Source organism: Delphinus delphis, chromosome 3 (genome assembly GCF_949987515.2).
Source record: "Delphinus delphis chromosome 3, mDelDel1.2, whole genome shotgun sequence".
Taxonomy (NCBI): domain Eukaryota; kingdom Metazoa; phylum Chordata; class Mammalia; order Artiodactyla; family Delphinidae; genus Delphinus; species Delphinus delphis.
The window spans coordinates 138394955-138408764 of NC_082685.1; the positions used below are offsets into that span (position 1 = coordinate 138394955).

General features: G+C 40.7%; 1 protein-coding gene across 1 annotated transcript in view; it reads left to right on the forward strand.

Moving 5' to 3' along the window:
• The first annotated feature begins 7839 nt into the window (after positions 1-7839).
• OXCT1 (3-oxoacid CoA-transferase 1) overlaps positions 7840-13810 on the forward strand; it is a 142812-nt gene continuing 136841 nt past the window's right edge. The window contains exons 1-2 of the mRNA XM_060009541.1: positions 7840-7989; positions 11915-12023. Coding sequence (XP_059865524.1) covers positions 7912-7989; positions 11915-12023 — 187 coding nt within the window. The 5' untranslated portion in view covers positions 7840-7911. The remainder of the gene's footprint in view (positions 7990-11914; positions 12024-13810) is intronic.

A 13810-nucleotide genomic window follows, 5' to 3' on the forward strand; every position in this document is an offset into this window, starting at 1 on the left:
CATATGGCAGGATTTCCTTCTTTTGTAAGGTATGACTTTACCCCATTTCCCCTTTTAGTTAATGGCTGCACAATACCCCATTTTATGAATGTTCTGTAATTTCTCTAACTAGTACCACATTTTTGGGTATTTAAGTTGATTCTAATTATTTTGCCATTAAAAACAATACTATGATAAATATCTTAATGCATGTATCATTTCCCACGTGTGTGAATATATCTCTGGGATATATTTCTAGGGATGAAATTGTCAGTGTATTTTAAATTTTCATAAGTATTGCCAAATTTACTTTCATAGAGGAAGTATACATTAGTGACATATACTAGGGAGACTTTCCTACATCTTTGCCAAATCAGCATGTGACAATCTTTGCCTGTATTTTGGTGAAAAATATGCCATTATAGATTTAATTGCAATTTAAAATTTATCAGTGAGGTAGAGAGCCTTGTACACTTGTTTTCAACCTTTTGTATTTCTTTTTCTATTGGTCAGTTTTAGTGATTTGCAGAGGCTCTTTATATGTCATTTGTTTCATGACCTTGTTTATGGCTTTTTTTACTGGTGCGAATTTTTTAAAAATGTATTTATTACTTTTTGTTTTATGGCTTTTGGGTTTCTGATACATTTATAATGATCTTCCTCATTCTAATATTTAAAAAGCTACTGTATTTTCTTCTTATAGCTAAGTGAAATTTTAAGAATGTGGCATGTCAAATAAATGATGCAATTTAATCATGAAGTCTTTTAAATAAAAATTATTGTACATGTAAATAACCATGGTCACTGCCAAAAATTGAAAACCTATAGTTTTTAAGAATTCAAAATGCATCCTAAAAAATTGATTGGCATTTTATGCAAAAGTAATAAACTCTTTATATATTTTCTATATTTTAAAGTAACTAGGACAATTAAATAATTTCTTGTTGATTATATATATATGTGTATATATGCATATAATATAAATTTACATAATTCCTGAGACATTTCTGCATTAACTCTTACAGGGTATAACCATAAAAGAAATAATTTGCTGGTGTATTCTGTCGGCCTGATAGACACAAGATAGACACAAGTCACTTTTAGATTTCAATCACATAATATTTTCTTTCTATATAGCAGGTCTATGTTTCGTGATGGTGAGTTGGCATAAAGTTTATTGTTCTTTGAAATGATGTCATCACTTTAACTTGTTTTTAGGATCTTCTACAAAATATGTGGAATTAGGGGTCTTTTTTTCTTTCCCCCTCTACATGTAACGGGAAATGTTCTTTTTATTCCCCCCCCCCAAATTTACACATTAGCTTGCTATTTGTTTTTCTGATTACTGACATTTCTATACCACATTTTCTTTATCTATTTATATGTGGATGGACATTAGGTTGCTTCCACATCTTGGCTATTGTGAGTAATGCTGCAATGAACACAGGTGTAAAAATATCTCTTTGAGATACTGAAATGTATTTTAAATTCAATATATTTTAAACTCTCACACTAAAACTATATATATATAGTACTTTTAAGAGTTAATTAAAAGTTTTAAAATATTTAAACAATGAGAGAAAATACCTAAAGTCCTGCCCTCATCACATTTTTTTTTCCTCATTTTTTGGGTGGTCCTTTTCAGTTTTGAGCCTTATGCAAAAATATTTAACACATGACTGTGATCATTATATAGTACACATTGAATTCTGCCTTTTACAATTATCCGAAACACATACTTAAAGTTTTTACCTTTTAGTGGTGGCAGTGTTCCAGAAGGGGATGTGAGAGAATAGTCATGTCCCAGGTCTCGGGCCCCCTTGGGCTCGAGTTTGGGATGGGCCGCCAAGTGAGCATCCTTGGCTTCATGCAGGAAAGAACTCAAGAGTGAGCCATAGTAAAGTGAAAGGGAGTTTATTTAGAGAGATATACATTCGACAGACAGAATGTGGTCCATCTCAGAAGGTGAGAGGGGCCCTGAGGTGAGGGGGTGGTTAGTTTTTATGGGCTGGGTAATTTCAAATGCCAAGGAGTGGGGGAGTTATTCCAACTATTTTGGGGACGGGGAGGGGATTTCCATGAATTGGGCCACTGCCCATTTTTTAACCTCTAGGTTGGCCTCTGAACTGTCATGGTGTCTGTGGGCGTGTCATTTAGCATGCTAATATATTACAATAAGCGTATAAATGAGGCTCAAAGTCTATGGGAAGTTGAATCTTCCACCATCTTGGGCCTAGTTGGTTCTAACCAGTTTATGTCATATCCTCAATGGCTGTGGCATTCTTTTAATGGTTGTGTCCTGCCCCCTTCCTTCCTGTCTCAGTATAATAGTCTTTTAAAATGTATTTAGTAATTCAATCAACCTGTGTTGTATTTTATACATATGCTGAGATATAGCAATCTATATTTTTTCTAAATTTACAGCAAATTTTCCTAACCCAGTTCAGGGACTACTTCATCTTTTTCCACTAATTAAAAAAACCATCTTTGCCATATATCATTCTGAGTTCTGCCTCCTAACTGCATGATCTTGTAATCTTTAATATGTTAAAATCAGAGTTATACCACAATTGAGTGTATATGCTACTATGTTAGAATTGACAGAAAAGTTAAAATATAATTTAAAATTTAATCTCAAGATTCAATGTTTGTGGAACCCCTGAAGTACTTCTGAAACAGGAGGGAAGGGGGCGGGGCACAACCTTTCAAAGAATGACATAGTCGTAGGACATGACAAAAACTGGTTAGAACCAACTAGGCTCTGATGGCGGAAGATTGGACTTCCAGTGGACCTTGAGCCTCATTGTAATACATTAGCATCTAAATGACACACCCACCAGTGCCAAGACAGTTCAGAGACCAACTGTAAGAGGTTAAAAAGTGAGTGGTGGCCCAATTCCTGGAAATCCTCATCCCTCCCCCAAAATAGTTGGAATGATCTTCCCACTCATTAGCCTATGAAATTACCCAGCCCATAAAAACTAACCCACCCCATACTTTGGGGCCTCTCACCTTCTGAGATGGCCTACACTCCATCCGTAGAGTGTGTTTCTCTCTAAATAAATCCACTTCTTACCTATCGCTTTGTCTCTCACTGAATTCTTTCTGTGACAAGACATCAAGAACCTGAGCTTCATTAAGTCCTAAGACCAGGTGTGTGATCACAATTAAAAGCCCGTGGGTTCAAGTCCCAATCTGAGTTATATGGTTTCACTTCTGCAAAGCTCTTAAGGTATGATGGTTTAGAAAGATCTTGGCTATAATTGGATATTGAACTTTAACTTGTAGCCTACGAGGATTTCTCAAAGCGTTTTAGGAAAGCATATGAGAAGATCACATCTGTGTTTGAAATGATAATTTAAAAAGTGGTTACCTTTAGGGGAGAATAATACTTCATTTGGGAAGCAGCTGCAATAATCCAGGTGAGAGAAACTGAAATTGAAGTCCTGCACTAGGGCAGAATGAGTAAAATTGGGGAGGTGGGGTCAGATTCAAAGATATCCCATAAAGAAGGAGGCATAAATAGTCTTTAGCACCATAGAGTACAGGGTTTGAATCCTGTCTGATGTTTCCCAGTTTATGAAAATATAGAAAGTATCTGAGAAATATATACGTTTACAAGGTATAAACTTTTAACACCAGAGTAGTACAAACAGATACTGGTCCAGACATGACCTTTCATTTTGCAGTTCTGCAGCTCTCCTTAACTATTGACCAGAGGAGGCCACATGGCTAGGGAACAGCAGAGCTGAGATTTGAACACAGGCAGTGTAGCTACAGAGTCCACGTTCTTTACTACTCTGCTATCAATATTTGATTCTGAGTTGTGCGGACTCATCCTGTGAAAATCAAGAGGCAAATACAGTTTGGAATACTGTATAAAGGTGATATACAGGTGAGAGGAAAACCAAAAGAGATGATACGCTTCTATGCCAAGTTAAGAAGTGTGGCCTTTGGATCTTAAAGGCAATGGGGAAAACCACTGAAATTTTTTAAGCAGAAGTGACATGATCAGACTTGAATGCATGCAAGATACCTCTGGTGTGTTTTGCTCTTTTGAGTTTCCTTTGCACTTTAACATAATTTTCACTTTCATTCCAGTAGTTGAGCCTTCTCCAACCATCGCATGCATTTAGTTGTTTACCATTTTTTCCTAAGAAAAAACTACACTTTAAGCAAAATTCATTTTTTATCCATTGAACAAATATTAGTACACATTAGTTAATTAAAAAACACTATTTCAAAGAATCTACGAAAATAAGAAGCTTACAAAAAAGGTAAACTAGGGAATAATGATTTGCATAAAACAATACTTGTATTTATAAATTTGTAAAATTTCAAATCTATGTCTTTCAAATCTACTAGAGGAAAATTGTCTGAATGGATTTGTTTTCCATATATTAAAGGATCATTGTATAAAATGAAGCACACACCCATATATATAGTGTGTGTGTGTGGTACCTGGGCCTCTCACTGTTGTGGCCTCTCCCGTTGTGGAGCACAGGCTCCGGACGCGCAGGCTCAGCGGCCATGGCTCACGGGCCCAGCCACTCTGCGGCATGTGGGATCTTCCCGGACCGGGGCAGGAACCCGTGTCCCCTGCATCGGCAGGCGGACTCTCAACCACTGCCCTACCAGGGAAGCCCCATATATTTTTTTTAAGATTCAAATGACCTACTTAAAAACTACAATTACTAGCTAAACCAGTCAAACAACTGGTTTTGAAAACAAGTTTTAAAGCCCCTGATTATCAGTCTGAATACTCCAACTGTGATGGCAGAATGTCCTATCTTTCAGTAATTAGAAAGGATGTTACCGCATATTTTAGGAGAATTTAAATAAAAATCCCTCAAACAGAGAATGACAACTTACAGTCTAACCAACTCTGACACATTGTTTTCATTCATTTGATAGAAAGGGAGGGGAATATATATATATCACATAATATATCAATTACAGCATAAGCAAAAACTCTAAATTTCAGCATATCAGTTTTATAAAGCAGTTTAAGTTATGATGATTTAGCAGAACACAGGAAAGCAAGAAAATGTGTTCACGCTTACACCAAATTAAGGATGTTGACTTATGTTACTAATGTGTGCAACTTTAATTTTGTTTAACACTGTCTGCCAAAATAAACTTTAACCCCATAACTTAAAATATGTATGTACATAAGAGCTTATTGGGTACAGTTAATGCCACTGTTTTGGCTGCAATAAAATCGATCTTGAAATTTAAAAAATATGTTAAAATAATATATGCAATATAATATATATAATAACATAATACAAAATAAACTTTCCTATTGCCTGTCTAAAATCAGACTTTTTGTTTAAGGGCTTTGAATTCAATTCAATTCTCCCAAGTTTTTTTTTTTAAATCAATCAATCAATTAATTTTCTGCAACATCGGGTCTTAGTTGCAGTGTGCGCGTTCCAGAGCATGTGGGCTCTGTAGTTTGCAGCACGCAGTGTCTCTGGTTGTGAGGTGCTGGCTCAGCAGTTGCGGCAGGTGGGCTTAGTTGCCCTGCGGTATGTGGGATCTTAGTTCCCCGAATCAGGGATCAAACCCGCGTCCTCTGCACTGTAAGATGGATTCTTAACCACTGGACCACCAGGGAAATTCCTCTCCCAAGTTTTAAGAATATGGAAGTTAAACTCTACAATATTACTTGAGGAAAAGTTTCCAGAATATGATATATATCTGTCACAAACTGCCCCTAAAACGAAGGGGAGCTATTCTTACTAGTTCAGAAAAATTTGGATATTTTTGGGGTTTTTTACTTTTATTTTTAAATAGTTTTTATTGGAGTATAGTTAATTCACAATGTTGTGTTAGTTTCAGGTGTACAGCAAAGTGAATCAGTTGTACATATATTATACATATATCCACTCTTTTATAGATTCTTTTCCCAAACAGGTCATTACAGAGTATCGAGTAGAGTTCCAGATGTTTTTAAAAAGTAGATTTTACAGAGATTAAAATTGAAATGGTTGTGGAACCAGAAGGAAAATCCGACAGAAAAACTTTTCTATAATTTGTTCAAGCTGAAGCTTCTCATATTTTATTTAAAAAGTACAAAATGGAGTCATAGAGTCACCAAAAAATAATAGTGTGTTTTGACCGTTGAGTAATGAGGCTGATTTTTTTCACGAGATTTAAGAGTCACATAGAGTACAAGACTAAAAATATGTGTCTTTTCCTCAGCCAGGAGCAACAGAGTGAGACCAGCCAAGAAGAGTGAGTCATATGACCACAGTTTGACACAGTTGCCAATGCTGTTTTCCATTTCATGTGTCCTCTGGAAGGGTGAAAGTGGAAAAGCAGACCCAGTTGTGAAGTTTAGCTTTTTCACATTCTGCCAGCTACCCTATGATGGCGTTATATGTTGTATTAGGACTAGAAATGGGACTTTAGTTCTAATACCTAAATTTCCCCTCTATCCAAGTTCTTAAAATGTGTTGAAAATAGAGAGCATTGTGAAGTTAATTTCTCCTTATGTCACTGGACAGTCTAACTTGGTATTTTGTTCTCTCAATGACTTTAATTAAAATTATACTAACACAACAATGTAAAGCAATTATACTCCAATAAAGATGTAAAAAAATATATATATATAGTATTCACAGGAAAAAAAGAAATTCGGAGTTAAAAAGAATACCATGAAAGGGCAGTGCTTTTATAGAAACAATTTAAACTGGACTGACTGTCCACTGTCTCAGTATACTTGCTAAGGAAGCTAAGGGCTCATTTAATTTTCGTGTTAGCTTTGCTTCAAAAACCAACAGCCACATTCCCAGGACATGGTCAGCCCTTAATCAAATAAAATGTTTATTGATTTTCCACTTGGTCCTTCCACTCAGCTGCTAAGTACATAGACGGTTCTGAAGAAATCAGACTTTCATTGAATGTATGTGTCATATCAATGCACCACTGCCAACTTGAAGAAACTTAGAGTAACGCCTAAGATTTATTGAGTGTTTATAAATGGGGCCAGAAGCTTTGCATGAATTACCTCATGTAATCTTCAGGACAGTTCTGAGTATTATAAGCAATTTTAATTTGCAGATAAGGACACAGGCTTAGGAAAGTTATGAAACTTGTCTCAGGTCAGTCAAAGGGATACACAGCTGTATGTTTGCATCTGCTGAGTAATATCTGGGGTTTCTGGGACTCCAGTGCCAGAAAGATCCTGAAAAATGCAGACTTGGATGATAGGGATGGAAAAGAAGGTGTGCTAAAATCAGGTCCCAGAGGCTCAGGCCTAATCTTGCCTTCCTGACCAGGGACAATCTTGACCAGGCCTGTCTGATCACACTTCAAGGAATATGGCTCGTGGCAGGTTCTCAGAGCAAACTTAACTCTACACAAGCCAGGGACAGGTGTGGGGAGAGGGGGCTGAGAAATGGAAGACGTGGGAACGGTGTCCAGACGGGGGAAAGAGAGGCGGTGGGCCTCCAGGCAGGTACCCCTTTGCAGCCCACACAGGCGCCAGACACTGACATGAAAAAGCAGCGAGCTCCGGGAGAGGCCCTCCTGCGCCGCTCGAACGCTAGGCCAAGGTTTATCCCTGACCTTGGTATGTATAGACAGATACCCGCGATAGCTCAAAGCCGAGGAGCTGCGGCGGCAAAGGCGCGCAACACGACGGTCTGGAATACGCCCGACGCGAGGAAGCATCCGAGCGCGGCCGGAACGGCACTTTACCCGCGATCCGCCCCGGCCGCCGGCCCCTCCCAGCATCTCTTCTCCGTCAGCCGGAGCCCGGCCCCGGAGGTCCCAGGACGTCACAGAAGCGCGTTCGAGCCTGCAGCCCGCCCCCTGCGCGCCTTCTTTTTCCTCCCGTTCGGTGACGCGGAGGCCCGGGCCGCGCCTGCGGACACACTCACACGCTCGCTTCGGCCCGGCCTGCGACTACCCCCCAGCCCAACCATGGCGGCACTCACACGCCTCTCCTCCCGCCTGCGGTTCTGCCCCTCCGCCCGCCGCCCCGGGGGCGCCTGGTCCAAGGTAAAAGTGCGGGTGAAGAGCAAGGCCGCGTGTCGAACGAGTGCGGACGAAACCCCGAGTGGTGCCAGCGTTTTCTCCTCTGCCCGTACCCACCCGCTCCAGTCCGGGAGCCGGCATCCAGGGCCCCGAGACGCGACGACGCCTTCCTTGCCTGGCCGCTCTGCCGCATGGCCTCCTTGGCTTGGTTCTGCACCTGCTTTCCCGATGGGGCGAAACGAGGCAAAGAAGCGCGCAGAGAGGCTGAGGGGCAGGAGGACGCCTGGCAGCGCCGCCGCGCCCTTCGGGGCTCGCTCGCGTCCTTCCCGGCACGCGTCTCCGCTTCCTTGGCAGCCTTCTGGGAAGGGGCTCTGGCGGCCTAAACGGGACGAGGAGGGTTCGCTTGTTTAAAGGGGGCAAGGGGCGACGGCTGTAGCTGGTAGGTTTGCGCTCCGATTTGGGGATCTCGGGGCAGGGGCGCCTCTAGAGGCCCGGAACCCAGCGCTGGGCTAGCCAGGGGTCGGCTTGAGTTCACCGCCAAGGGGATGGGACGCTGCGCCCCACCTCCCGGATAGGGCTGCGCCGCACCTCTGCGGTGGGACAGGGAACCCGGACTGGAGCCCTTGCCTGGGCGTTTTTTACCTCCCCACGCGGAGGAGCCTGTAGAGGATAGGCGGTGGCTAGAGCGCGGGCTTTGGGCACCGGCGCCCCTTCTTCCAAGGCTCCTCCGGATTTCCGATTTCAAAGCCTTTTGCAAACCTTGTTCCGCCTTGACTGCAAACATGTTACGAGTGGTAGTATCTTGAGGCATTCGCGCCGCGATTGTTGGCTGATGTGTGGTCTTTTTTTGCCCCATGCTCTGTCCCTGCCTGTAAGCCCACGTCCCGGTGCGGTTCCTATTCCGAGTCCTCGGATAGGACCAGAGCTCTGAGTCTTGGAGGGTGGCTTACCTTGGCTACGTCCATCACCACGGGAGCCTTCTCCTTGGAAGAGACAAGGAAAAGTGATGTTTTTACTTAGCGTTTTGAACAATAGTTCCGAGCTTAAAAGCGTGCCTTGCACACTTGAGTACTCACAGGGAACTCCTGCCCCGTCCCATTGCTCTCCCTTCTTCCCCACGTCCACTCTCTGAGAGCGGTGAACGCAGAGGGGCCACCAAGCCCCGTAGGTAAGTGCTAGGATGATTTAGACCTGGACCGGTTTACTCATAAATGCTTCTTAGGAAGCATTTTGATAATTGCAGATAGCTTTGGATATGTAAAGCATTATTAAAAGGGAACTTGACCTTCAGTCAGATTGCTGTGGGCGCTGAAACTAATGCAAATCAGGACACAGCGATATCCTTGGGCCAAGGTCAGTATCATTCCTTCTTTTGACAGTTACTTATTTACCTAAGTGTAACTTACTCATTTTCTTCAGTATATTGTTAAACTATTCCCGAAACCCAGCAAACCTCTTCTTAGATGGCCGAGCTACAAATTACGGGGTTTTCTGTATCTCATCTCTCCTTTCAGGTTTATCATAGGTCCAACTCCAGCTTCCCTGTGTTCCTTCGGTGCTTGGCACTTAGGGCTCTTACTGCTTATTTAGCCCTTAAATCCTTACCTCCTGCTTGCGTTAACTGTGACACTTGTGTACTTGTTTAACTTTTTGAATGTGTGTACATTGTCTTCATAACCAGATGAAATTTGCAGAGACCATATTGTATGCCGTATTCTCTGTCTCTCTCAACATTACACACTACCCTGCATAGAATAGACATTCAACACGTTTCATAGGTGGATGAGAGAACGCTGTGGGAAACTTATGTGGTAACCTTGAGAATTTTTCTGCTAAACATACCCAACAGGTAAAATGAGATAGGTTTTTTTCTTTTTTATTTATGATAAACATGTCTTTCAAACTTGAGTTTGCATCAGAATTACCTGGAGGCTTTATTAAATAGATTGCTGTGTTCATCCCCAGAATTTCTGATTTAGTAAGTCCTGGCTGGAGCCCCGTACTCTGCATTAATAAGTTCCCAGTTGATAATGCTTCAGGTCTGAGGACTGCACTTTCAGAGCCATTGCCATTGACTTCGACTAAAATAGACTGTTGACTTAAAAAATATATATATATACACAATGTGAGAGTTGCGAGTTAAAGTTTTATTTCGGGCAAAATGAGGACTGCAGCCCAGGAGACAGCATTTCAGATAACTCTGAAACTGCTCGGAGCAGTCCAGGGGAGGGGCCAGGATATTTAGAAGTTTTGCTACAAAGAGCAGGTAATTGGGAACGTCAAAAGATTGTTGTTAAATAAAGAAAACCAGATATCTCAAGTTAAGGAATTTAGCCCTTTTTTTCTCTGTATGGGAAGATGCTAGAGTCTGGGCTCACTGAAATCACTCCTTTGATATGCACCTATCTGGGGCCTGTATTTTTACATCCTGAGTTTCCTCAGGGCTCCCTGCAGGGAGTGGCGGCAATCTGATGGCTGCTAGATGGTAGGTATTCTTTTCAGCCCTGAGTTTTTTCAGGGCTCATCAGCTCACATTGGAGGGCTTGCAATCGCTGGTGACGGTGACATTCTTTGTTTACTAATATGGCAGGAAATATTCAATTTCTCAACCTACTTATTCAGACTATCAAACTTTTAATTTCTAAGATTAAAAATATGTTTTTGTGTGTATGTGTGTGTTAAGACAGAATCAAATAACTCCTTGCTACTTGAGGGTAGGGAAGAGGAGAAAGCTGTAACTCAAGCCCTTTCCTTTCTATCCCCGCCTCTACTTACTTCCCCCGTGTTTGGGCAGTATGCCAGTGTATACCAAGCTCCTCATCTGACCTTGACCAAGGTTGAAATTTAGAAGGACGAAGGTCATTTGGGCAACCCAAACCTTTGCAGGTCTCATTTGACTTTCAGTATAGTTCTCTTAAATTTTCTTTTGTATTAATTGACACTTTTTATGAAAGGAGTTTTTGGAGGAAGAAAAGAATGACAGTGCTCGTTTTTGCTGCTAAAAGGACCCCCTCGGGTTCTCTGTCTGGGAGACTGATAGGCCGTGGATGTGAGTTTACAACCTCATGGATGTGAGTTTACAACCTCGTTGGGCTGGTTAAGGGACAGCATCTCAGGAGTCAGGTGTCATTCTCTCTACTCCCTCTGTTTTTAGGTTGACTATATAATGAGAATAAAGGAGAGAGGATGTTGAGTATGAGTGATTAATTACAACACAATCGACTTTATTATTTTTTCCTGTCCATATTGTAGACGAAGTGTAAAGAGGGAAACAGTTTAAAACTGATGGTGAATGCTCGCTAGATAGCCTGATTTGCAACAAATAGTACACTGGGGTAAGACTAACCATGCCTCTCTTGCAGATAACAGTTTGCTACTTTTCTCCAGCATCCATAAACTTCAGGCCCCTTAGGGGAATGAGTTTTTTGGTGTGCTGTTCTTTACTTGTCCTTTCAGGAGGCATTCTTTGACACCCAAGATTGGATCAGGGTCCAAATATGTAGTGTTTGTAGTATTGAGAGCAACAGTTGCGTCTTAATCCTTACTATCGATAGATTGAAATAAATAGTGCAGAACTTGGCACATAAATTTTGTCACAGTAAATATTTGTTGGTTGTGTTGCTATCAGAAATTGATGCTTGATGACACTGATATTGTGAATTTGAGTCCCAGTGTACAGGTTATCTACTTTCTTTCACTCTTCCGAGGGGCCGCAAATGACAGAGTTTTCCTTATATAATAAAAGATATTGGTCATAAGGGGATTCTGGTGATAATCTGTGGATAGAGTATGTCCATCCTACTCCTAAGATGAACTACTTACAGCTCAACTCTTTCAAAGATGAGCTAGTGAAATTGTATAGATAAAAATTGAATACATCGCTATACATGGAAAGGGAACGCATGTTTCCAAATGTTTATTCACTTAAAAATGTTTTTTAATGTTTTAGGAATGTGTTTGCTACTTTTCAACCAGCACACGTCGCCATACCAAATTTTATATGGATCCAGTGGAAGCGGTAAAAGACGTCCCTGATGGTGCAACAGTACTGGTTGGTGGTGAGTAATAGTATTGTTTTTCTTTTTATGGTAACAGCCTTATGTTTTTAGCAAAGCAGGGAAATTACAATGGCAAAGTATGTAGATTAGAAATGCCAATTATTTTCCTGCTTAGTTAATAAATGCCAAATATTGGAAATGCCAATTATTTTATTACTTATTTATTCATTATCTTATTTTTATTTATTAATTACATATTATCTATTTTTTATTAGTGCCCCCTTCCTGAAAGCTCAGCAAGGTTTAGCACTTTATGTTTTACCTTTTCTTTCCTTTTGTGTTTCTTTTTCTATTATTTTGAAAAGCTGACGCCTTAAATGGTGGTATCTTATTAGTAGTTTTGAAAAATCCGTAGATTCTTGGGAATTCATTGATCTCATCAGCCCACAGCTAGTCACTCTTTTTGTGTCTCCTCATTTTATGAGTTTGAGAGCACATATGCCTCTATCTGTTAGTGAGTCTCCCAAGGTCTTTGCTTTTCTTTGTTTAGAATATCTTTTAGCACCACTGTCTCACACTCATAATTGCTTTACAATGGTGTGTTAGTTTCTGCTTTATAACAAAGTGAATCAGTTATACATATACATATGTTCCCATATCTCTTGCCTCTTGTGTCTCCCTCCCTCCCACCCTCCCTATCCCACCCCTCTAGGTGGTCACAAACCACCTAGCTGATCTCCCTGTGTTATGCGGCTGCTTCCCACTAGCTTTCTGTTTTACATTTGGTAGTGTATATATTTCCATGCCACTCTCTCACTTTGTCACAGCTTACCCCTCCCCCTCCCCATAACCTCAAGTCCATTCTCTAGTAGGTCTGTGTCTTTATTCCTGTCTTACCCCTAGGTTCTTCATGACATTTTTTTTCTTAAATTCCATATATATGTGTTAGCATACGGTATTTGTCTTTCTCTTTCTGACTTACTTCACTCTGTATGACAGACTCTAGGTCCATCCACCTCATTACAAATAGCTCGATTTCGTTTCTTTTTATGGCTGAGTAATATTCCATTGTATATATGTGGTACAGCTTCTTTATCCATTCATCCAATGATGGACACTTAGGTTGTTTCCATCTCCTGGCTATTGTAAATAGAGCTGCAATGAACATTTTGGTACATGACTCTTTTTGAATTATGGCTTTCTCAGGGTATATGCCCAGTAGTGGGATTGCTGGGTCATATGGTAGTTCTATTTGTAGTTTTTTAAGGAACCTCCATACTGTTCTCCATAGTGGCTGAACCAATTCACATTCCCACCAGCAGTGCAAGAGTGTTCCCTTTTCTCCACACCCTCTCCAGCATTTATTGTTTCTAGATTTTTTGATGATGGCCATTCTGACTGGTGTGAGATGATATCTCATTGTAGTTTTGATTTGCATTTCTCTAATGATTAATGATGTTGAGCATTCTTTCATGTGTTTGTTGGCAGTCTGTATATCTTCTTTGGAGAAATGTCTATTTAGGTCTTCTGCCCATTTTGTTTTTTTGTTATTGAGCTGCATGAGCTGCTTGTAAATTTTGGAAATTAATCCTTTGTCAGTTGCTTCATTTGCAAATATTTTCTCCCATTCTGAGGGTTGTCTTTTGGTCTTGTTTATGGTTCCCTTTGCTGTGCAAAAGCTTTGAAGTTTCATTAGGTCCCATTTGTTTATTTTTGTTTTTATTTCCATTTCTCTAGGAGGTGGGTCAAAAAGGATCTTGCTGTGATTTATGTCATAGAGTGTTCTGCCTATGTTTTCCTCTAAGAGTTTGATAGTTTCTGGCCTTACATTTAGGTCTTTAATCCAT